The following is a 22,814-nucleotide window of genomic DNA, read 5'->3' on the forward strand; positions in this document are numbered from 1 at the left end:
CTTCTTTTTTTTAAATGTAATTTTGAAAATTTGAATTTGATTAGATTTTAAAGAGTCCATGATAGAGTTAAATCTTTATCTTCTATTTCCTCACTTTTTTTTTCCTTCTACGTATTTTTTTTCTTTTTAAGATTTTTTTTTTTTAACCTTCATTGTATATGTTTTTGGCGTTAAAGTTTTTTAGTATTTTAGTTTTTTTTATCATCATTGTATATGTTTTTGGTGTTAAATTTTATTTTTTTTAATTTAGTTATTCATTTAAATAGTTGATGATGTGGTGATTAGATTTTAAAGAGTCCATGATAGAGTTAAATTCTAACTTTGGTTTGTTGATTAAATTTTTTTTTTTAAATACTTGGTTTAATACTAATTCTTTTATCTCTCTCAGGTTCACGTACGCACAAATTTTTTGGATTGCATTGAGGAGTCACTGGAATGGAATATTAGATAAGTTCAGGTGAAAGACTTTACAAGAATTATTATATGTATTAAACCTCACATAAAATGGTTGTTATCTAAGAAATTGTTGTAAAAAAATTTCTTTTGTAATAGAAACTATATTTATCATTTGTATAATTCTATGTCAAATTCAATTTAAATTTTTTCCATAAGTATTAATTTACTACTTCATAAAAAATGTTTTGTACCTTTTTCTCAGTTTTAAAGGATGTTGATGTTGTTGATATATTTGAAATTTAAAATATTTTTAATTTTTGTTATGGACGTGTAGTGTTTCTTTTGGTATTGTTGTTCTTTTTATAAAAAAAATTTAATAACATTTATCAATTTTTGTTTAATCCAAAAATTTAGTTTTTTAGTCCTAAAAGTTAGCCACTTACTACACATCCATAACAAAAGTTAAAAATCTAACCCACAATCCCACGTTTTCTTTTTCTTTTTTAAATTTTTAAACAACCTTAGGTTTCCTTTCGGTTTGTTCAAAATCCAAATAATGATAATGTTCTATTTGAACTCAAGTAACTTCTTTAATTATGTCCCATGCGGTTTGTTGAAGAAAAAAAAACTATACATCCTTATCCAGAAAGATATGCTCACCTCACGTTCGTTCTCTCTCTCTCTCTCTCTCTCTCTCTCTCTCTTCCTTTTTTCTTTTATCTATATTACTCCCTTACCTAAAAAATAGAAGAGCCTCTGAGCACGTGCGTGAGCGCGTGCTCAGAGGCTAGTTAATAGTAACTAACCTCGTCACAAGCGCTTTGTACGTGTAATGAGATTCCTTTTTTTGTAGGTGATTTTTTTTTTTTATAGGAACTTGGGGTAGTCTTTTTTTTTTTTTTTAGAACATGGTGTAGTTTTTTTTTTTTAATAGGAACATGACGGTAGTTTTTTTTTTTTTTTTTGAGAAACAAGCGCACACACAAGAGAGAGAGAAGTTTTATAGAACATGGGGTAGTTTTCTTTTTTTAATAAACACACACAGATGCTCTTCTATTTTTTGGGTATATTTTAATAATTTGCAAGGAAAAAAGAAAAGAAAAAAGAACACAGTTTGACGTCAAAGCAGAGAAATAAGTACCAAACAAATAGAAATTGTCATGTAGCAAGACAACCAAATACATATTGGTTGTTGGTGAGGAAATTGATGAAGCAGGAGGAGCCAGTGGCTTAAAATATCCTCACGGCTACGGTGTGCCCTGCTTGATCTGGTGGAAGCATGATGTGAAGAGCACGACTATGAAAGTAACATGTCATTATCACAAATACACATTTGAGGGACATTTAATGCTATGTTATACTTTTGAGAATCTACCATCGAAAAATTCTCTTCAAGTTATCAAGAAACTCCCAAATGCGACTTTGCCTTATCTATAGCCATTATTTTTTTAAGAGAAGAAGAAGATGATGAAGGAGGAGGAGGAGAAGTATAACTTGAAACTAAAAAAAAATTCCAGATAAGTAGTTCTTAAGAGGAAGTTAAAGAGCAGTTTAAATTATTAAATTTGAGAGTAAAGCAATTTGTTAGGAGTAAAACATGGGGGAGTGGAATTCAAGTAGTTTGTTAGGAGTAAAATGTGGGAGTGGAATTCAAACGTGGTAGGTTTTTTTTTTTAAATAAATTAAATGTCTCTTAAATATATGTATTTCAAACTACTTTTATAGACTTAATTATTTATTGTTTAGAGTAGTGCTTAATAAATTTAGGGGTAAGGTAAGTACGTGAAAAGTTTTTTAAGCTATTGAGAAAAAGTATGAATTTATATCTAGTAAGACATTTCAATGTAGAAGTAGGAATTTAAATCAACACTAGCCTCTGAGCACGCGCGTGAGCGCGTGCTCAAAGGCTCTTCTATTTTTTAGGTAAGAGAGTAATATAGATAAAAGAAAAAAGGAAGAGAGAGAGAGAGAGAGAGAACGAACGTGAGGTGAGCATATCTTTCTGGATAAGGATGTATAGTTTTTTTTTTTTTTTTCAACAAACCGCATGGGACATAATTAAAGAAGTTACTTGAGTTCAAATAGAACATTATCATTATTTGGATTTTGAACAAACCGAAAGGAAACCTGAGGTTGTTTAAAATTTTAAAAAAGAAAAAGAAAACGTGGGATTGTGGGTTAGATTTTTAACTTTTGTTATGGATGTGTAGTAAGTGGCTAACTTTTAGGACTAAAAAACTAAATTTTTGGATTAAACAAAAATTGATAAATGTTATTAAAAAATTTTTATAAAAAGAACAACAATACCAAAAGAAACACTACACATCCATAACAAAAATTAAAAATATTTTAAATTTCAAATATATCAACAACATCAACATCCTTTAAAACTGAGAAAAAGGTACGAAACATTTTTTATGAAGTAGTAAATTAATTCTTATGGAAAAAATTTAAATTGAATTTGACATAGAATTATACAAATGATAAATATAGTTTCTATTACAAAAGAAATTTTTTTACAACAATTTCTTAGATAACAACCACTTTATGTGAGGTTTAATACATATAATAATTCTTGTAAAGTCTTTCACCCGAAATTATCTAATATTCCATTCCAGTGACTCCTCAATGCAATCCAAAAAATTTGTGCGTACGTGAACCTGAGAGAGATAAAAGAATTAGTATTAAACCAAGTATTTTAAAAAAAAAATTTAATCAGCAAACCAAAGTTAGAATTTAACTCTATCATGGACTCTTTAAAATCTAATCACCACATCATCAACTATTTAAATGAATAACTAAATTAAAAAAAATAAAATTTAACACCAAAAACATATACAATGATGATAAAAAAACTAAAAAACTAAAAAACTTTAACGCCAAAAACATATACAATGAAGGTTAAAAAAAAAAAATCTTAAAAAGAAAAAAAATACGTAGAAGGAAAAAAAAAGTGAGGAAATAGAAGATAAAGATTTAACTCTATCATGGACTCTTTAAAATCTAATCAAATTCAAATTTTCAAAATTACATTTAAAAAAAAGAAGAAAAAAAGAGAGTTAATGTGATACATACATTAAAAAAAAAAAAAAAAAATAGAACTCAAAGAAAGTCATCATAAACCAAAGAAAAGAAAACAAAGAGGAACTTGTAAAAGATAGAACCTGAAAATTTGTTGGTTGAATGCTTCTTTTGTAGCATAAAACAGCCCTGTCTTTGGATTACAATACCTACAACATGAAATGACAATTCATTAAGAAGTACAGTGGTAGAGTATATGAAGAAACCATTCATTTCAAAATTACATTTTAAAAAGGAAAAAAAAAAAAAAAGAGTTAACGTGATACATATAAAAAAAAAAAGAAAAAAGTAAAGCTCAAAGAAAGTTAACATAAACCAAAGAAAAGAAAACAAAGAGGAACTTGCAAAAGATAGAACCTGGAAATTCGTTGGAGCCTTTGACAATAAAGTCTTTAATCTGAAGAAAAAGAAATGAAGATGTAGAGCTAAACTAAAAGTCTTCAATCTGAAGAAGAATGAGAGATAGAAAGTGAGATAGAAACTGCAAAGCATACGTGAATTTGTGGGTTTTATAGTGTAGGAGTTTTAATTTACATATTTACCCTCGTTAGTTGAAAACTTGTAAGTAGATATGATGAGGGTACTTTAGGCATCCAAAATGTGGAATCCAAACAGGGAAAGCCTCTTAAATAGTAGTATAGATAAAAGTAGTAGTTCATTAGAAGCAAAAATGTATTTCAACGAAAATATAGGAATTTATTATTTTTGTCAATTTACTATTTTAACCCCATTTTTTAGTTTGAGGTAGGGGTATTTTTGACAATAAAAAAAACAATAATTAACTTTTTTTTGCCAATTTACTATTTTAGCCTCATTTTTAAATTGTTGGTTAATTAATTTAGGGGTATTTTTGACAGAAAAAAAAATAATAACTAACCTTCTGAATTCTTTTAATATATACAATTAGGGGTATTTTTGACACGAAAAAAAAAAAAAACTAACTTTCTGAATCCTCTGAATATATACAGATAAATAAAGATTATCACCCAACGATGTAAGTTTTTTTTTTTTTTTAACCCAAAGATGTAGGCTTTAAACATTTTAAACTTACAAATAATTTCTTACGATTAAATTCAACGTGCTCTTGTTGACGAAAATAGGAAATATAATGGTGCTTTTTTTTTTTTTTTTTTATATGGAGTCAGTCTCATTCAATGATTAGTCATATTTTTTTGTTCGAGTAAAATAAGCTGTTTTTAGGTTTCAACCTCAATGTCTGTACGCAATCTTGAATAAATAGTAAGAAATTCCGATTAGAAAAAGTTATCTTAATCATGATTTTAGTGTGTATATTCCCCGATAAACTGGACTCCTGGTCATACAAGAAGGAAAGGGAAATTTATTCATGATTCTCATCAGGGACGGAGCCAAACTTTGAACCTAGGGGTGGCAAGCTTAATGTAAGCTTATCGAATTTTATCATGTTCATTAACATCATAATCTCATATTTGCAAATGCAATCCAAAATCGCACTACAATATATAAACTAATACCAATTTCATTGTTGGTGATTTTTCAAGATTTTATTTTAGGAATTTAAAAAATTAGGACATCAACACTAAAGGTTAGCAACACTAAATCATCATTATTAGTTTATGAATTATTTATAACTTTTCTTTGAATAATGCTAGGGACACCCAAATCCACAACATTCCCCACGAAATTAATCCCAAACATAAACCCCAATAAACATGCCCACAGAACATAACAAATTAAATGTTAATAATTTATTGATAATAAAGTCACAACAATATTAATATTAACAATATATTACAAAGTTTCTCAAAAAAAAAAAAACAATTCATTACAAAACATTAAATAAACAACTTTTCTATTGTCCTACTCCTAAGACCACAAAAGAAGTCAAACAAACAACCAATTTCTTTTTCTTTTCTTTTTTTCCCTCTTCTTATTAGAGTCTCTACAGCACTACCCCGTACTCTAATCCTCTAACGATAGCCACAAGTTTGTTTTTATTAAAAAACTTTTCTTTTCTTTTCTTTTTTGGTCTAAATATTAGAGGTCACACCTTTATACTTGAAAATTGAGAAATATCAATTACTACCTGCATCATTACTAGTTCTATACTTTATCACTGCATACAAGCAGAGAGAGAAGCAAGAGCTGGGAGACGGAGACTGGGTTTCATAAAATTAAAAAAGGGGCAGAGCAGCTAGAGTCTCTTCCTCACACAACACATCGCAGAGAGAGGACTGTGGTTTGTTTTTTCTGGTTTTAGGGTTTTGTCTAAAGGTTTTTCAATTATTCTTGGGGCAATTGGGCAAAAAGGAAGGTTAGTCGATTTTTATTTTTTATATTTTGGATGTTTCAAGGGGTAATTTGTAAATATTTTGGAGGGGGGCTAAGTGTATATATTTTGGAGTCAAATATTAAACTTGTGTCTATATATATGCACAAATCAAATTTCCAAAAAAGTTGGGGGGGCCATTGCCCCCCAATGCCAAAGCATAGCTCCGTCCCTGATTCTCATTATATAATGTGTGTATATATATACACACGCACTAAAATTACCCAAAAATAAAAATAAAAATCATGCAATAGTGTTGGATAGGCCAGGGACACTTGTTACTTGTTAGGAAGAACAGTGATGGGTAGGTAATAGGTATAACAGTAAATACTCAGAGAATAAAGGATTTGGTTTAACTTCAGTACTTCTTTAACTGGAATCTCCTTTTATTTTAATGAGAAATTGTTATATTACTCACTAACTAAACAAAATGTTGAGATTAAAACTTACTACCACTTGCAATTATTACTTTAAACAAAAGAAAATATCTAATTAAAAAAAAGTAATGAAAGTAAACCAAATGCGAGAATATAGAATGGACAACACTTCCAAAAGGCTACATGCCAGCGAAGCCCAAATCTCTCAGTTACTTTACCAACTTTTGAAAAACCTTTTCTTTTCTTTTTCTTTTTTTTTTCTTTGTGTGTGTGTGTGTGTGTGTGTGTGTGTGTGTGTGTGTGTGTTTGGGATCTTGTACTTGAATGTGGTATGTTTGTCTTGTTTTTGGCAGGATGCAGTTTCTTTTCGTGAGATTGGTTTTGATTGGTTTCAACACTTTCATGTAATGCTAAAAATAGAACAATCATGAAGAATAACAAAGGATCATAAAGGCCATATGATATACGGCGCCTACATTGTATCACGAAGTTTCTTTTTAATAAATCACCAATTTTCATAAAACCCTAAACTATTAATTAGCAAATTGTAAATCATCACATAGGGTTGTTTGCGGTGCGGTGCAGTTTAGCCAAAATCATAACCATATTGCACTTCATTTTTGTGGTCATATATGTGGTGCGGTGCGGTTTAGAGTTTAGCCAAAATCATAACTATACTACACCTCATTTTAGCGATCACATGTGTGGTGTGGCATATAGGATGCAATTTGAAGTCGGTATATTTTTCAAATTTTGGGTTTTTCAGCTTAGCCCAAAACTAATTTTTCCCCTTGTTTTGAGCTAGTTTTTCTTTATTTTAGGCTGACTTTCATAATCAATACTTGCTAGGGTTATTAAACTTTTTTTTTTTTTTGAAAACTAGGGTTATTAAACTATTAATAATATATTTAATATTAAAAAAATAAATATATTAATATATAGTTTGGTGCGATTTGTGCGGTTTTCTTATTATAAAATTGCAACTTGCACCATATTTTTGCAGTCACATGTGCGGTGAGGTGCGGTTTAGAGTTTAGCCAAAATCATAACCACACCGCACCTCATTTTTGCGATAACATGTGCAGTGTAGTGTACAAGATGCAGTTTGAAGCCGGTATATTTTTCAAATTTTGGGCTTTTTCTGCCCAATGCAAAACTGATTTTTCTCTTTGTTTTGGGCTAAGTTTTAAACTATTGAGCTAGTTTTTCTTTATCTTGGGCTGACTTTCCTAATCAACACTTGCTAGGGTTATTAATTTTTTTTTTTTTGAAAACTAAGGTTATTAAACTATTAATAATATATTTAATATATAAAAAAATAAATATATTAATATATAGTGCGGGTGCAGTGCGGTGCGATTTGTATAGTTTTCTTATTATAAAATCACAAACTGCACTACATCATACAGTGCGGTGAACTGTTACTTGTGGTGCGGTGTGGTTATGACATTTTGCGGGCGGTATTAATGCAGTTTTTGCGGTTTGGTGAACACCCCTTTATACTAGCCTCATTACACGTGTGTGCAATGAGGCTTTTTTTTTTTAGTATCTTAATTTTTCTTTCATATTAATTTGGGGTTTACACATTTATCCATTAATATGACACATTTACGAACTACTGATACATATAATTTTGATGTCATTTTAGTGTTCATTTTTTTGGAGCATGCCTCATAATACTTCTGATTGTATTAGTAGTTCAAAATGTGGGATATTAATGAAAAAAAAAAGTGTAAACCCCAAATTGATATGAAAGAAAAATTATGACACTAAACCAAAAATAAATAAATAAATAAAAACCTCATCGCACGTGCAAAGTGCTGCTAGTATTATTTTAATCTAATAAGATGTAAAACTAAAATAGGATGTAGATATATTGTTAAGTAGGAATGTAAAATAAATAATGTAGCGTTTTGGGATGCAAAATGCATATGTTTATCCATACCGGGATGGGAATGCTTCAATGCAAAAATCAATCTCTTTATTGTAATCCCCTATTCATTATTCAGAGCAACTTTCACGATGTTGTTTGGTAGCTTACAAACACATTTTATTTTATTTTATATAATAATACATAACAAAAATATATGCTAGCACCATCCGTATACATATATCACATAAAATTACATACAAAAAAATTATATGAATCCTTGATATTCCACTGTATAAGTTGTTTCACACACACACACACATACACACAAAAAACTGTATTAGTTCTTTACAGACATGAAGGACTTGCTATGTGCATAAGTGCAATCAATGGAGGCTCCAGAAAATTTTTTGACGGTGGTCATTAAGAAATTTGAATTATAAAAAATCTAATAAAAAGAGAAATTCATACATTGACGACAAAACACACACACACACACACATGCAAACACATAAAGTCTTACAATTTCCTTCTACGAATTTTCTTATTTTAAAATTGTTACATGATAGTCTCATTATTAATGTTGCAAGTTACATCTCTTTTAAAATTTTAGTTAAATAAAATTTTTCTTGGATTTTTTAAATTTTTTATTTTTTATGTAAGGACCTAATATATTGTTAAGGGGACTAAAGTTTAAGGACAAAATTTGGCTACAAATTAAGTTATAGCACAAGGCTACAACTCTCACTAAAAAAATTAACATTGCTACATATTTTACAAATCTAACTGTTGAATTGCATATTCTCTATATTCTTAAAAAACATGTCAAGTTTCATGTCAATTGAGTGTTATTTACTATTCGATCCATGAACTTATTTTTTATGTATAATTTTAGCCTACAAAAATTCGAAATTTAAACATTTGATTGATGACATAGCTCTTGATGTTTGATCTTCTTGAAATTTTGTAAGTATGGAGGATATAAAAAGAAAATATAATTAAATTGTGAATCTGTTAAAATTTACAACCAATAAAAAAAATATTGAATGGGTGTTATTTACTATTCGATCCATAAACTTATTTTTTATGTATAATTTTAGCCTACAAAAATTTAAAATTTAAACATTTGATTGATGACATAGTTTTTGATGTTTGATCTTCTTGAAATTTTGTAAGTATGGAAGATATAAAAAGAAAATATAATTAAATGGTGAATTTGTTAAAATTTACAACTAATAAAAAAAAAAATTGAATGGAGTTGTTGTCTTAGCTTACAACTAAGTTTGTTGTTAAATTTTGTCCAAAGTTTAGTTATGTTGGGCCTAAAAAAAATTTAGGATTGTCACAAAGTTTTTTTTAAGGATAAAAAAAATCATAATTTTTTAAAATTTATACATAATAATAATGATTTTTTCCAGGTCAGGTGGTGCTGTGACCACCCTGGACTTTGCTGCCAGTGATTGGATTATTGTCCAAGCACCTGTATCCATTTTTCAACCACCCGATCAATCAAAATGAAGAAGAAAGAAGAGGAAGATGTGTGTCTAACTGTCTTTGATAATTTGGTAGAGCAAATCCCGAACCACTCTTCTTAATCTACCAAATCAACCTGCACATAAATTAAAAAGTGAGTTAATAATTATACTGTTTTGGTTGCTGGAAAAAAGAATCATCAACAATTAACTAAAAATAAATATTTCAAATTTCCATTCATTTTCCATGATTCTCAGTCACCTAAAAACTGCGTAAATCCAAAATTCCAAAAAAATAAGCAGTATTATAATGCAATAAAAAAGAGTAAAGAAGTTATAAAAACTTGGAAACAAATCTACTTACTGAAGGTTTGAATGACAAGAAAAGGGGAAAAGAAAAAAGACAAAAAAATAAGTGAAGGGAAATTTTCATTTAAGTCCAATAGACCATTTGTAAATGTACCATTCTATTGAATCCTAGTGCTGGCTTTTCGTTTGAATTTTTTTTCTTCAATAGCAGAAAATTTTATTAAATTTAATGCAATTTTTTAAACTGATATAGGATTTGCAATTTTAAAAAACCCATTCTTTTCTATGTTTATCAAAACCAAAAAAAAATATTTTTTATAAAATACATTTTATGGATAAAAAGCAACCCAAGTATTAAAAACCTTCAAGAATAGATTTGAACCATTTTCACCCTAATAAAGTTTGAATTTGATTTATAATTTGTTGTAAAAGGAAAAAAAAAATGAATTTAGTAATTGAAAAAGTGAGAAACGTGGTTGGCAAATTGAAAGCAGTTTTTTAGGAGTAAAGTGAAATTTAAATCTAATTGGTTGTAAAAGGGAAAAAAAAAATTTGGTAATTGAAAAATGGAAAACATTGTTGGGATATAAAAAGCACTTTTTTAGGAGTAAACACATGGAAAGTGGAATTCAAATGGGTATTTACATTTAAGTTTAAATCAAATATCTCTTAAATATATGTAGCTCAAATTACTTTTATACACTTGTTTAGTTTTTGTTTAGAGTGGTGCTTAATAAATTTTAGGGGTATTTTAAATATTGTAGGTAGATGGTAACTAACTTTCTGAATCCTCTTAACATATAAAAATTATAAAAGTGGAACTTCTTTTTTTGAGAAGAAATAAAAGTTGAACTTGGAAACCATAGTCGCACCAAATGACTAAGCCCAAAAGGTAAAAGGATTTAGACCCAAAGAGTCCAATACAATGAATTTGTAGAGAGTGGACTAGAAAACTGGGCTTTAATGAGTTAGATAGTAATTACAGTGAGCCTAGATGACAAGAAAACAAGAATAAACTGGTTTTGCCCAAAGAAAATTGTCCTCAGTATAGTTTGAGGAGACTAATTCTTATATATATCAGATATATCTTTTGAATTTGGTTACAAGTCCAGTTTTTATTGCTACAGTGTTTTTTCTCTCAAATCTCCGATCCCCCCTCATAATGGTGTCTCTCTTCTTTATATTCCCTCCCTTCTTCTTCGTCTCCACCTTTCACATGTAGGTCAAGTGATTGGCTTTGATCCTTGTCCCATCAGCACATTCCTAAAATCTCTGGGAGTGGTTGTAAGGCTGAATATTATTGTTCAGATATCACCTCCACATTAATGCGGCAAAAAATTTAGCTGCAGAACATTCAATGCGGTGGTAGCAGCTTTCTCTTAGATATTTCTTAGCTTCCCTTTGTCCGATACTTTCCTAACGTTTATCCTTATCAATAAAAGCCTCTGGAGTGTTGCTCTTAATGGCAAACCACACGCTCTGACCTCTACTTTGATTAGCCGAGGTGTTGTTTGTCCTCAGACTTCCTCCCTGAACCATCATAACTAGACCCCTTTCTTCATACACTAAAGTGGACCGACGTTTATCTGTTTTCAGACTATTAGGAGCCCTTGGACGAGGCCCACGGCCCAACGCGCACTACTGGGCCTGTCACCCCTATAGTTATAATTTTTTGCTCATTCTAATTTGAGATTTACACTTTTTCCCACAAAAATTGAGCATTTAAAACTACTTATATAGCTAGAAGTGTCATAAGGTTAACTACAAAAAATGAACAGATTCACACATGAGCATATGATTTCAATATTATTTCAATGTTCATTTTTTGTAGCTAACCTTATGACGCTTCTAGCTATATTAGTAGTTTTAAATGTGCAATTTTTTTGTGGGAAAAGTGTAAATCTCAAATTAGAATGAGTGAGAAATTATAACACTAAATGATGTGCATTGATAATAGCTTAATTTTGCATATTTATATCATTGTTAGAAAGCATTATCATACTTAATTTGAGGTAATTCATGCATTTTATATTTGGTTTTGGAATAATGGTGAATAATCAATTTTGTGCTTAAGTGAATCTTATTGCGTGAATTTATCTTTTGTAGGAGAATGGAATTAAATAAGTGGATTTGTGCAAAGAAGAAAGCTAATGGACTTTACTTTTACAAGGGCCATGATGAAGTTAAAGAAGACCAACCCAATTAAATTTAAGTCCAATTGGAGCAAGGAATCAAAGGAAATTTGTATCAAATCCAAGTTCAATTCGGATTAGGATTCCAGCCTGCACATCCGTTAGTATTTTTGACATAACTTTCGGCTCAGATGTCCAATTGAGATGATTAAAGTTGGGCTGGAAAGTTAACTTAAAGGGCTACAACTTTGTAGTTTACCAAAAATCCGAATTCTGACGTTAAATGGGCCAAAATTGTCGGTTAAGTGAAGCCTAAAAATCTGGAATTTTCTCCAAACAGGAATTCAACTTGTAATAGGATTCCTTGACCTATTTAAAGGCTCTTTAGAGCAAAATTCAAAAGGAGGCCAGTGCTAGGGCTGGGAGCTAAACATAGAGAGTGCGGCTACTTCTTTGGTTTTCTTCCATGGCAGTTAGTTTTATTTTATTTGTCTAGTTTAATGTTTAGTATTTTATTCTTGTGTTTTATTTTAATTACTATGAGTAGCTAAATTTATAATTAGGGTTGAGGATGAAACCTTGTTAAGGATTATTAGTAATATTTATGTGATTTGATTTTTCCCATAATAGTTGTTCTTTAATGATTTAAATTGTTCTTGCTTCATATCAATTGACTCAGATGAGATTCTAGATATGAGTTCAATCATGTTTTTCTCATGATTTAGGATTTGTCTTAATTAATTGAATTCTTGGTTTATTAATTCTTGATTATAAAATTGGATATCGCTTGTAATTTGTTTGTCTATAGATACAATTGATGATTTGATTTTATACTTAAGAAGCGAAGAAGAACATGTTTTTGATTTTTAAAATAAGGATTTTAATGAGAATATTTTCCATGATAGCAAGATTGATTTCTAGATTATCATGTAGTATTTGGGAAAAATTAATGATCATAAATATATGCTGATATGACTTACAAGGCGGATTCCAAAACCTTAATTCTTTTCCCTTGATTGTTTACATCTTTTTATTGCTTTATATCTTTTGCTTAGTTTATTTAATTTCAAAACAACCAATTTTTATTAAACTAGATTAGGATTAATTTGGTTAATATTTGATTAATTTTCCTACGTTCATTCAAGTCCCTATGGGTTCGACCTCGTTCTTGTCAAACTATACTTCGGTACGGTTCGTACACTTGCGAGTATTTTAAAATTTCACAACACTAAACCAAAAAAAAAAAACCTCATCGCACATGCGAACCGCATGTGATGAGGCTAGTATTAGTTTATCCATTAATCCCAAAACATATCTATCCTCAAACATATTAATGTGTGTATAGGCATGTTTGTTAAGAGTGAGAACACAAAGTTAGGACTTGGGAATGAGCAAAAATTGGACAAAAAATAAATAAATCATAGGTCATAATAAAGCTTGAACTTGAAGCTCAAAACAATTTGAAGGTTTTTTATTTTAATTTATTGAAACTTAATGGCAATAAAGCCTAAAACGTTCATGTGTCTAATACAGCTTAACTGGCGTCTCTTCATATTTTCACCAAAAGTATAAAGGGTTTAAATCTCCCTTTAAAACCCCCCAAAAAAATGTCAATATGGTAGGCAACGATCGCCTTTTTTTTTTTAATGTCATAATTTTCTATTCATCTTCATTTGAAGTTTACACCCACTAATATTACGCATTTATGAACCATTGATACATCTAGGAGTGTCATTAGGGTAGCACCAAAAAAATGAATACATTCACACACGAACGTATGATTTCAATGTTTTTCAATATTCATTTTTTGTGAGTAACCTCATGACACTTTTGTTGTATCAACCGTTCGCAAATGTTAATTTTGCATTTATAACACGAAGAATTTATAACATGAAAATAGGATGTAATTGTTGCATTAACGCCAAATATTTCAATATGGGACCAACAATTAGTTAACCTTATGTTCGTGTGTGAGTTAATTAACATTATGCTTGATCGCTTATTAGGAATGTACAAATCCAAAGCAATAATGTTTGTTTTATATTTTTTTATATTTTAAAAGTAATAATCTTTGTGGAATACATTAACATATTTGCCAAACCGCTTTGGCTCTGTATATGACTTTTGATTCATTGAGCAAAACTTAAACAATTACATCATTTGTAATAGGTCATTACATAGGTGGGTACAAAGCATTTCATACAATCAAGAACTAATAAAAAAATACCATGAGCTAAGGTACCACCACTGGGCTTACATAAAGTACCACTTAATCCAAACTTGTGATACATTTGCAACGTTTACAAACCACATACTGTATTACTGCTGACCCAACCATTCACAACTTTCATCAAATACTTGCTACCTACCAAATGATACCCAGGAGAAATGCACCAAATCAAATTAATATGCATTTAAATATAAACACAATCTTCTATAAAATTAAATAAATAAACACAATTGCATTTGGTGGCAATGATTCCTCTTTTACGTTTGACTTTAGAACCCCCAATGTAGAAGAGGAATGTATACATCCAAAACAAATTAACTGAAAAATGGAAAATATAATCTAAATTGAGAGGAAAAAAAAATAATAGAAAAAAGTAGATAAGAACCTGACCCTACAATCTCATGTCTACTCCCCCTATGAAGTGTATTAGACTCTAATTGCAAAATTAATTTTTAAAAGGAAGAAGAAGGGAAAAACCCCACAATTGTTAACACAGTAAACTAAATATCACGAACATAAAAGGTCACTCCCTGTTTAAAGGGTATTGGACTCTAATGGCGTTGCAAAGCAAACTCACTCATAACCTGATCATTGCAATTCGAAAAAACAATAGAAAGAGAAAAAAATAAAAGTAATTCCCACAATTGCTTACCCAGTAAAGTAAATACCACAAAAAATCCCTAGAAGATCTTATTGATCGAACTGTACTGAAGACAAAATGACAAACCCACATGCATAAATCACAAATTAAGCAAATCCTAATCTGGTGCGGAAGTAACCTTTGACATGGCCATGAATTAATTTGGATAAATCTTCTTATGAGTGGTTATCATTATGGCAAAAATATAACTCCATGTAACTTGCATTTAGATAAAGGAAAAATAACTTGTGATTGTGGGAGTAATTGTGGAAGAGTGGTAGTTGTATTCGAAATTTTAGCATTTTTTGAAAGACAAAGGTGAAAACCCATGGTGTAGACACCTCATTTTACAACTTGCATTTAACCAATATTAAGGGCAAAATAGTAATATTGCACCAAGGGCATGGTCATAATCTCGACAGGTAGATCTTCAGATTTGTGATACAAAATAAATCTTGATGCTCTAACGATCATAATGGTATGTCATGGGTTTTGATCGGACCACATGATCAAAAGTTATCATACAAACAATTTTCAATGATTACAGCTCACCTACACGATGGGCCCAATCACGTCCTATTTAAAAAACTTAATTTTGATCGATTCTCACAAGAATTAATTTAAAATTAGTTAAGTTTGATTTTTGATTGGGTTTCATTTTACTTCATTTTTTTAAGAAATAATAAAAATATGTTTTCCTTTATGGCATCTTATCAACTTTTGAAAAAAAAAAATTGAAGAGAGAAAAGGATATGATCCATGAAAAAATTCAAAAAAATAGAAAAAAATGCTCAAAAAAATGTTATTATTCTTAGCAGCAACTTGAATCGTATTTTTGGTTTTCTAGAAACGTTGTAGAGAATTGAATTTATTTTCAAAAAACACCAATCCCGAATCAATTGGAATTTTGAGCAAAAAGTTATAGTCAAAATACAAAAATAGGTGCAAATGATAACACAAATTCAACATCATCTTCAATTTTCTTTCAAAATTTCAAATCGGGATCAACATCAATTCTTTTCAAGCTTATCTAATAGGCTTATCCCTTCCCTTAGCTTAAGAAGAAAGCTTTTGAAAAAAAAGTTGGATAGAAGAACAGATACATTCTGATAAGCCCGATGAAATGGTTCGTCCAAACACAGCTGAAGACGAGCGTAGAACAATAAATGCTGCCATTATTGCCAAAACCATTACGGTTTGGATGAAGCCAAGCGATAGCTCAGAAGCTCTTATACTTGCACATTAAGTATTAGGAGATTCCACTTCCCTCCACATTAAATACTAAAAACATTACCCAGAATTAAAACCACCATTAATGGTGGTTCCAACGGCTAGAAAGAGGATGACCTATAAATACCATGCTCCACCAAAGGTAAAGGGTACAAAAACTGAGTTATTATTACCAACCAAATTTATTCTCTCTCTCTCTCTCTCTCTCTCTCTCTCTCTCTCATTTTGACTTTCTCGTCGAAGGCTCGCTGGCAGGCACCACACCGGTGACCCGTTTTTGTTGTCTTCTCTTGTGTTCTTGCAAGTTGCACTGGGGTCATCTAAATGACCTGAACGACTGACGACTTTAGCTTCATTAGTTTAGTACCGTCTGTGGGGACGCTTTCTTTCTCCTAATCCTAAGGACAGAAACGTTGCTTTACCCTTACTGTTATCCAGATGGAGTCTAGTGCACAACCAGAATCAGCCACCCTAGCCTAGCAAGTTCAAGCTCTCATGGCCAGTGTGGAAGAGCTAACAAAGCAAAACCAGGAGATGAGGCAACGACTGCAACAGGAAGAAAAATTCTCGCCAAGAAGGATTGAAAACAATAGGAATGAGGACGAAGTGCAAGATCCAGAGGGGAGCCAAGGGAGAGATGGCTCAAGGAGGACGGAGCAGTCCAACGAGGCCAGCAATGACCTCCTGGGGAGTATGAGAAAAGAGATGGACGAGCTCAAAAATTCCATAAAAGGAAAAACGGCCAAGAACTTGGATAGGATGGTGAGAGGGATGGACTCTCCGTTCACACAATGGGTACTCGATCACCCACTCCTGCTAAATTTCGGCTTCTGCAGCTGGAGTTGTATGACAGGTTGAAAGACCCACTAGATCACATCACCACCTTTAAGATGACCTTAAGCCTACAGTAGACTTCGAATGAAATAGTGTCAATCCTTCCCGACCACCCTCACAGGGGCAGCCCGAGTATGGTTCAGTAAGTTGGTGATATTCCATCGACGATTTTGACCAACTCAGCAACCTGTTTATGCGTCACTTCGTTGGAGGATAGCATCAGAAAAGAGCAGCAGATCATTTACTGATGATCAAACAGGGAGAAGGAAAGTCCTTAAGATCCTACATGAAGTAATTTAACAGGGAAGTGTTGGAAGTAGACGAAGCAGAGGACCAAGTGCAGCTAACCACGTTCAAAGCAAGATTGAGGTCCACATAGTTTGCAGTAGCACTCGCTAAGAGTCCCCCGACGCCAATGACAGATTTGCTCATGAAGGCTTAAAAATACATGAACGCGGAGGATGCCCTAGCAGCAATAGAGGTAGGTGGACCTCAAACACCAAAGACGGGCCCCCAAGACGACTAGAAATGGCAAAAAAGAGAAAGAACAGACCATCCTTCCAGCAATCATATGGCAAGCAAAGGGATGACAAGGCTCGCAAAATGGTAAATTTCACCCCTTGGTAATGCCCATTGACCAAATCTTAATGCAAATTAAGGACAATCACCAGCTGAAATGGCCGAAGCCGTTAAGTGGTTCACCCAATGCTTGGAACAAGAAAAAGTACTACCAATTCCACCGAGACCATGGGCACTGTATTGACGAATGTAGGGACCTTAAGGAGCAGATGGAGGAACTAATCTAGAAAGGGAAACTGCAGAAGTTCGTCAAGAAAAACACGTATGGATGATCAAAGCAAGAAGACCGAATTAGGTCAAAAGAAAAGCCTAGGGATGATGATAAACCACGAGAAGGACTAAAGAATGCAATAGGCGAGATAAGGATGATCAACAGTGGTCCAACGAAGGGGGGCTCCTTCAAATCCCTCAAGAAGTCGCAACAAAGGTAGGTCAACAGCGTCCATATGATACCACTAACAAAACACTGAAGAAGAGAAGCTGCAGACATGGTCTTCTCGGAGGAAGATGCTAGAAAAGTAAAGTAGCCACATGAAGACCCCTTGGTCATCATACTGATGATAGAAGGGTTCAACACCAAAAGAATTCTAGTAGACAACAGGAGCTCCGCCGACACCATTTACCTCTCCGCCTTCCAGCAGTTAAAAGTGGACCCAAGTAGGCTTCGTCCATTTGAATCTCCCCTCGTCAGCTTTAGCGGGGACAAGGTGTACCCAAAAGGAATAGTGACTCTGACGGTAATAGTAGGCACATACCCCCAACAAATAACGAAGCAACTTAATTTCCTAGTAGTAGAATTTCCTTCGTCCTGAAATGTCATCATTGGATGACCCACACTTAACCGTTGGAAAGTTGTGACCTCGACGTACTATTTAAAGGTAAAATTCCCTATAGAAAATGGAGTAGGAGTAATCAAGAGGGATCAAGTTTTGGCCCTTGAGTGTTATCAAGCAGTATTAGCATCAAAGAAAACCATACATGGATCATTGAAGAAAAAAGCCCCACGACGATAGCACTGGAGACGGTAGAACTGGTAGAAGGAGAGCCTATGAAGGTAACGAATGTTGGGGCAAATCTTAGTCCAAATATGAAGAAAGGGATAATAGAGTTCCTGAAGAGAAACCTGGACATATTTGCGTGGAGCCAGGAGGACATGCCCGACATCTCAGAGAATGTCATCCAACACCGACTGAATATGGTTTCGAGGAAAAAGCTCATCCAACAGATAAGAAGAGTCCTTGCACCTAAGAGGAACAACGCTATCATGGACGAAGTAAACAAGCTCCTGATCGCCAAGTTCATCCGTGAAGTGTATTACCCAGAGTGGTTGGCTAACATCATCATGGTGAAGAAAGCAAACGGGAAATGGAGGATATGCATGGATTTCACAAATCTGAATCAAGCTTACCCAAAAGACAGCTTCCCTTTGACAAGAATTAACTAGCTCGTTAATTCCACAACAGGACACAAGCTATTAACATTTATAGACGCGTTCTCGGGGTACAACCAGATCCAAATGTCAGAAGAAGATCACGAAAAGACGACCTTCATTACCAATCATGCCACTGAGGTTGAAGAACGCAGGAGCTACCTACCAAAGGTTAGTAAACCAAATGTTCAATGAACAAATTGGGAGAAACATGAAAGTGTAAATAGATGATATGCTCGTCAAGAGAAAAGAAGCAAAAAGCCATTTGGACGACCTGGAGGAAACGTTCAAAATTCTGAGACGGTACCAGATGAAGTTGAACCCGGTGAAGTGTGTGTTCAGAGTTTTCTCGGGGAAGTTCCTTAGGTTTATGGTGTCACAACGAGGCATAAAAGCTAATCCAGAGAAAGTGAAAGCAATACTAGAGATGACCTCACCAAGGAATGTTAAGGAGGTACAAAAGTTAACAAAAAGAGTAGCAGCATTGCATCGTTTCTTCTCAAGGGTAACGGATAAAGGCCTTCCGTTCTTCGAGACCCTCAAGTAGGCCTTCACATGGATTAACGATTGCGAAGCGGCTTTCCAGGAGCTAAAACGCTATTTGAGCAACCCGCCATTACTATGCTCGTCAAAATAGGACAAAGACATGTTCTTCTATCTAGCTGTCTCCGCCAAAGCAGTAAGTGCAACCTTTATTTGAGAAGAGTTAAAATCCAGCACTCGTGTACTATGTAAGCCAGACCTTTCAAGGAGCAGAGGCGAAGTACCCGTGCATCGAGAAGATCACCTTTGCTTTGATCGTTGCCTCCTAGAAGCTTCGTCCGTACTTCTAGGCAAACCCCATCCTCGTTATGACGGACTAACCCATTAAGAAGGCAATGAACAAACCAGATGCCTCTGGACGAATGGTACAATGGGCAATCGAGCTAAGCCAATTCAACATTGAATACAGGCCACGAACGGATAAAGGCCCAAGTACTAGCAGACTTCATCGCCGAATTCACGATGCCTGAAGACAACTCGATGGATGTAGCAGAATCATGGACGGTCCAAATTGATGGGTCATCAGCCAAAGGCAGGGGTGGAGTCAGAATCGTCATAACCTTTCCTAAAGGGGATGCCTTGAAGTACGGGGTCTAGCTATAGTTCCCAACAACCAACAATGAGGCTAAGTACGAAGCAATATTGATGGGACTGAGACTAGCTAAGTCCATGAACGCCAAAAAAGTACTCCTAAAAAGTGACTCCAGGTTAGTGATCGAGTCAATCAAAGGAGATTATGAAGCAAAAGAACAGAGGATGCAAAATTACTTGAAGTTAACAAACCAGCTTGTCAAGGATCTGGAACAAGTGGAGTTTATACAAGTTCCACGAAATTTGAACATGGAAGCAGACGAAGTCGTGAGACAAGCATCATCAGAAGCTGAAGACGACCCACTAGGGATCAAGATGGAAGTACAAGAATTCCCCAGTATAGAAGAGTTCCATACATTTGTGATACAAGGGAGCACGAGCTGGATAGCACCCATCATCTTCTACCTGAAGGATGGCCACCTACCATCAGATTCAGACGAGGCAAGGAAGATAAAGAAAAGAGCTACCAGATTCACACTCCTAAATGATGCGCTCTACAAAAAAGGGTTTTCTCTCTCCTACTTGAAGTGTGTCGAAGAGGATGAAGCAAGGTACATCCTGGAAGAAGTTCACGAAGGCATCTGTGGAGATCATACAGGACCAAAATCTCTGATATCCAAGATTACCAAGACGGGCTACTTCTAGCCAACAATACGAAAGGAAGCAAAAGACTTCGTCAAAAGATGTGACAAGTGCCAAAAGTATAGGAACATCCACAGAACCCCAAGAGAGAAAATGATGACCATAACCTCTCCATGGCCATTCACGCAGTGAGGGATTGACATAGTGGGCTCCTTGCCCCAAGGTAAAAAGCAGGTAAAATTCTTACATAGCGGGCTCCTTACCCCAAGGTAAAAAGTAGGTAAAATTCTTACTTGTAGCAATTGCCTATTTTACAAAGTGGGTAGAAGCTAAGATTTTGGCAACAACCACAGAGGCAAAGGTACAAGGCTTTGTGTGGAAGAACATTATTTACAGGTTCGGCATACCAAGGACAATCATATCGGATAATGGCAGATAATTTGATAACCAGGCGTTCAGATCTTTCTGCTCGGGACTCGGGATCTAAAACCATTTTTCATCACCAGGACACCCACAAGCCAACGAATAGAAAGAAATGACCAATCGAACCTTGCTAAAGGCCATCAAAGTTTGACTGGAGGGGGCAAAGGGTGTATGGCCTGAAGAACTACCAAGTGTCCTTTGGGCCTACGGAACCACAACTAGAACCTCGACGAGAGAAACGTCGTTCAACCTGATGTACGACATGAAAACTGTAATCCCCATTGAGGTGGGGGTCACCAGCATAAAGAGAGAATTCTTTGATGAAGAAACCAACAACAAATAGCTGAGGATGAACTTGGATTGCCTAGATGAGATAAGAGATGATGCGTCTAGAAGAATGGCAAGGTACCAACAGAAGATGTCTGGGTACTACAACTAGAGAGTAAAGCTCAGGAGATTCAATGTAGGGGACCTCGTCCTCAGGAAAGTTACGCCTGCAATGAAGAACCTAATTCATGGAAAACTTGGCCCTACTTGAGAAGGCCCCTAAAAAGTCACCCACTATTCCAAACAAGGAAGCTACCACCTGGAGACATAAATCCTTCAAGTCTATTAATAAGGCCAAAGACATAAATCATTCAAAGGATATAAGTCTACTAACAAGGCTAAAGACATAAATCCTTCAAAAGATATAAGTCTATCGACGAGGCCCAAGACATAAATCCTTCAAAGTATATAAGTCTACTGACGAGGCCAAATACATAATTCCTTCAAAGGATATAAGTCTAATGACAAGGCCCAAAGACAAAAATCCTTCAAAGGATATAAGTCTATTGACATATTCAGAAGCGTGTAAAATGAAGCAAAATTTATATTTCTATAGAGGGAAAAGTTAAATTTTGCAAGGTCAAAGGAAGATGAAATTGTTTGAATTAGATACGGATCTAGTGTTCAAGAAAGCGCAATGTAAAAGCCCAAAAACAATAGGGCATCCAAAACCTTAAAAAGTGTTCAACAATAATTTTTTTTTTTTTTTTAAAGATTCAAATAGACAGAGCAACAAAAAAAGAAAAGAAAAGAAAAAAAGATAGTAAACTTTTTCTGAAAAGATTCAAACAGTTTGGTCATCACCAGCCCCCTCGTTAGCAGCGTCCCCAATAGCAGCTTCTTCAGCTTCTATCTCTTTTTCAACAGCCTTAAGGTCTAGATTTTCTAGCTCCATCCCAAGGTTATGTTTGGCCAAGTACCTCCTCAATAGTTCAAAACCCTTGAAGTACCAGCCAAGAAGGATGTCGTTATACTCGTTAGTTTGCTGAAAAGCCTGCATTGCTTGATCTCCAACTTTTGAAGCCTCACGCCTTGCTGCCTAGAGTTGCTCATCCTTCTACTCCGACAATAGCTTCTCGGCCTTCAGCTCGTCCGTCTAGGCCTTGATCTTCTCCTTCATCGGGTTCCTACCGTCCATCGTCGCTATCAGTTCCTTCCTCAAAGTGGAACCCTTAGCTTATAGGGCTTCAACTTTGAAGTTGGCCATGACGACCTCGTCCTCACTAAACAGGTACTCAGTGGTAAGATGGATAGCTTCTCCTAGGACCTTAAACAAAAATGTAACCACAATAAGGGATAGAACAGGAAGCACAACAAGAAAGGAATTTTGGTGACAAGGATAAAGTTCAAGAGTGTACCTGGACGAGCTTATGGATATGACGACTCACCAACTCATGGGAAGGAACAGAGTTCAAACCCTTCAACTCCTCCGAAGTGACTACGTTATGAGCCCTCCCCATG

At 33.9% G+C, this 22,814-nt stretch overlaps 1 protein-coding gene across 1 annotated transcript; it reads left to right on the forward strand.

The window, feature by feature from the left end:
* The first annotated feature begins 20,075 nt into the window (after positions 1-20,075).
* On the forward strand, positions 20,076-20,666 carry LOC142635632 (uncharacterized). The gene has a single exon (XM_075809766.1). It carries the CDS (start codon positions 20,076-20,078, stop codon positions 20,664-20,666), a length of 591 nt encoding a protein of 196 aa, XP_075665881.1.
* Positions 20,667-22,814: the final 2,148 nt, after the last annotated feature.

Source organism: Castanea sativa, chromosome 5, assembly GCF_040712315.1.
Source record: "Castanea sativa cultivar Marrone di Chiusa Pesio chromosome 5, ASM4071231v1".
NCBI classification, from domain to species: Eukaryota; Viridiplantae; Streptophyta; class Magnoliopsida; order Fagales; family Fagaceae; genus Castanea; species Castanea sativa.

Excerpts from the sequence above, each read along its gene's own strand:
- LOC142635632 (XM_075809766.1), top strand. The coding sequence starts at position 20,076 with ATGGGACTGAGACTAGCTAAGTCCATGAACGCCAAAAAAGTACTCCTA.